General features: G+C 35.2%; 1 protein-coding gene across 2 annotated transcripts in view; it reads right to left on the minus strand.

The window, feature by feature from the left end:
• NOX3 (NADPH oxidase 3) overlaps positions 1-3,347 on the minus strand; it is a 34,308-nt gene that overhangs the window by 12,338 nt on the left and 18,623 nt on the right. For both annotated transcript variants that reach the window (XM_015823147.1, XM_015823146.1), the window contains one exon: positions 948-1,040. In XM_015823147.1, the coding sequence (XP_015678633.1) occupies positions 948-1,040 (93 nt within the window). The remainder of the gene's footprint in view (positions 1-947; positions 1,041-3,347) is intronic.

Genomic DNA, 3,347 nt, shown 5'->3' on the forward strand with positions numbered 1-3,347 from the left:
GTTCACTTTCCACATTCCAAGCCAAGTACGAGAAGAATATATTATCCAAGTTAGAGTATAGTCCAAAAGTTAAGAAACAGACTTCCAGGGTCGGTTCGTCTGCTTTATACGGAACTCACAGTTATCTTTAGATCGCAGCGGTGACGGCAGCTTCTAGCTTCGCTTATAGCGAAGACGTCCTGGATCGCGGAGAATCCCGGGGCTTCGGAGGAGTTCTCACCTACATCGTCCACAAGGGACGACTCGGGAACTCAACTCCTACCTCGGGCAGCTCACCTTTCCCCCTATGCCCAGGGGAAAGGTATCAAGCCGTTTGACAGCTGATGCGGGCTGTCAAAACGGCTTTTACGCAGAAACAGGCGGGAGCAGCGAACAGCTGCGTCCAGCGAAGGCGCCTGCCACCGGAAGTCCCCCAAGTTGACATCTCTTAAAGTTACCTAGATTTCATCTAGGATTTTAATCACAGGGAACATTTAGCTTAGCTATAATTTGAGTGGCACCTATCAATGGGAAGAATACCATTAATGATCTTATAATGATTATAAGAATGGAGCAATTCATCTGAAATAAAAGATATGTCTTTGTGAATATCATAACCTCCTTTATGAGGGAATATGACTGATCCCTGTGCCTGCTTGCACATATTCAATATTTTGGAATATTCCTTGTTCTTATCAGCTGCTGGAGTTAACTCTAGTCGGTTATGAATACCAGTGAGTTGCATTTTACAAAGTAAGAAGACTTATTTGACCTTAAATGTGAAAACATCTAGCTATATCATATTTCAGGGTTCCTAATTCTTTACAGTCAGCTGCAAAAACCACCGATTAAACACAATAATATTATGAAGAGATTAAAAAATATTTATGAATATAGTAAAATAACATAAATATGTGAATAGAATGTCTACACCAAAATGTATAACAAAATATAGTACAAACACACACCTTTGTAACGACAACCTCTTGTTGAGATCTCCATAATCTAATCATTCTTTCACAGACATGCAGCATCACAGGACCCAAGGCCCACTTCCAAGCCTGTTGGGAATTGTATTATAAGAATGCTGTGGTTAAAAAGGTAATTTTACGATTTCAGAGGAAAACGTCAGCAGAAACATTATTCCAAACTATCTTTATCTAGTGCAGTGTTTCTCAAACTTGGCAACTTCAGAAAACATGGACCAACTCCCAGAATTTCCCAGCCAGCAAGTCCACACATCTTAAAGTTGCAAAGTTTGAGAAACACTGACCTAAGAGGAGACCAGTGTAAAACTATATGCATCTCCATGGAGGTAAGGGGGTCAGGATACCAAGTGTATGTCGCAATGTACTATTTCATGAATAGGTTACTTTTTTTTTTTTTTTTACTTCAATACATTGCCAGACTGGGATCCCACACATGCAGGTATGCCTGTTCACATAACCCCTTTTCTCTTTCTGCCATACACAGTCACATTTTATCTTTAAGAGCTGTGGTGGCGCAGTGGTTAGAATGCAACATTGCAGGCTAATTCTGCTGACTGCCGACTGCCAGCAATTCAATAGTTTGAGTCTCATTGGCTCAAGGTTGACTCAGCCTTCCATTCTTCCGAGGTCAGTAAAATGAGGACCTGGATTGTTAGGGGCAATATGCTGACTCTGTGAACCACTTAGAGAGGGCTGTAAAGCACTGTGAAATGGTAGATAAGTCTATGTGCTATTGCTATTACTATCTCTCTCTCTACCCGTGAATCAATGCAAAGTACAGTTGTTTTTTTAATCAGTAGTTAAAACTCTGATCTTATTCACAGATGAGTGAGGGATCAGGAGGCAGATGGGACAAGGATTCTTGGTCCTAATGGCAATAGGAAATGGGCTCTGCTTTAGCAAAGAGCCTTAAAACTATTATAACATATTCCCTTTTGTTTGGTTATTTAAAACCTATATTCTCCAAGAGTTCTATTCAACCTACATATCCATTTCTGAAACTGGCACAGCCTGTTTAAGAAAGGAAAACTGCTTTTTTTATCTCTGCTTCTTCTGAAAAATCAGCAGAGTTTTCTGGTATAATTCATCATCGGTCAGAAATTGACCCAAGAAAGTACTGTTATGCTGAAATAATCTATTTTTATTTAATTGATTAGACTGTTTTATTGTCAGCGATTACACTCAGCTGATCTATGACATTAAGTTGCTTAGATCTCCAGATATGGCAGCTTCATGGTTACATATACTGATCATCCTATTGATCAAAGCTACTTAGCTGACTATAAATATCAGCTGGTAATTCTGTTTAGTTCAAAGTACAACAGCTTTAGATAATTAAATATAATAGAATGTGCAGGATTTTTTAAAAGATTTTTTAGATGTGCAAGCATGCCTATTCATTTTAAGCATTTCCTATTAATATTTGGAAAAAGGCTTATGGTAGCATTTCTTAGACTGCAAAGAATATAGAAAATCTATTTTTTCCAAATTGCAATCCAATTACACCAAAGAAAATAGATTTAAATTTACTTTTAATGTATATATGAACAGAAATAAATATAATACTGTACAATACAACTGAACCCTAAACAGAATTATTCTAGTCTGTACTAAAAATGAAACAAAATTAGATTAATCATTTATAAACTGCCATTATTTACCATTTTTTCTGTTCCTTCATAATTCAGATTTTTCTACTCAGATTAAAAAAAATAAGGGATTATTTTTCACATCTACATTTTTATTATTAATATTAATAGTATTAATAAATTACAGAATATTAATATCCCTTAATAGTCTGTTCAATTAATAGAAAGCTACTAGCTCTAAGCTTAAGAGGGTGACTTGTTTAATTAATCAAAATAATTATGTAAAATAAAATCGATTGCATCTTTTACATACTACAAAAAGTCATGTATCTTTTTCAGTATTTTTCATTTTCCTTTCCCCAGTGTTAATATTGGATTTCCAAACTATAGCATTGACAAATAATTAGTTAATAATAATTTTTGATGAAAATTTTCATTAATGATACTGAGATGACAATGAAGATGGTTGCATCCTAATATAGCTTTGCTCTAGCCCAAACAATTTCAAGGGGTCACCATGCAGAAAAAGTTTATACAGTTGAGTCTGCTTCACACTAACTTTAACTTTTTCTTACCCAACTTGGTGGCACTATAATAATAATAATAATAATAATAATAATAATAATAATTTAATTTATATACCGCCCTTCTCCCGCAGGACTCAGGGCGGTGCACAGCATATTAAAACAAATACAAATGCAAAATACAAAAAATATAAACCCCTATAAAACCAAATTAAAAACCAAATATTAGCAGCTGTATTTTCTATTAAAATTATTCTTAAAATCAT

Source organism: Protobothrops mucrosquamatus, unplaced genomic scaffold (assembly GCF_001527695.2).
Source record: "Protobothrops mucrosquamatus isolate PMUCROS unplaced genomic scaffold, P.Mucros_1.0 scaffold1784, whole genome shotgun sequence".
NCBI classification, from domain to species: Eukaryota; Metazoa; Chordata; class Lepidosauria; order Squamata; family Viperidae; genus Protobothrops; species Protobothrops mucrosquamatus.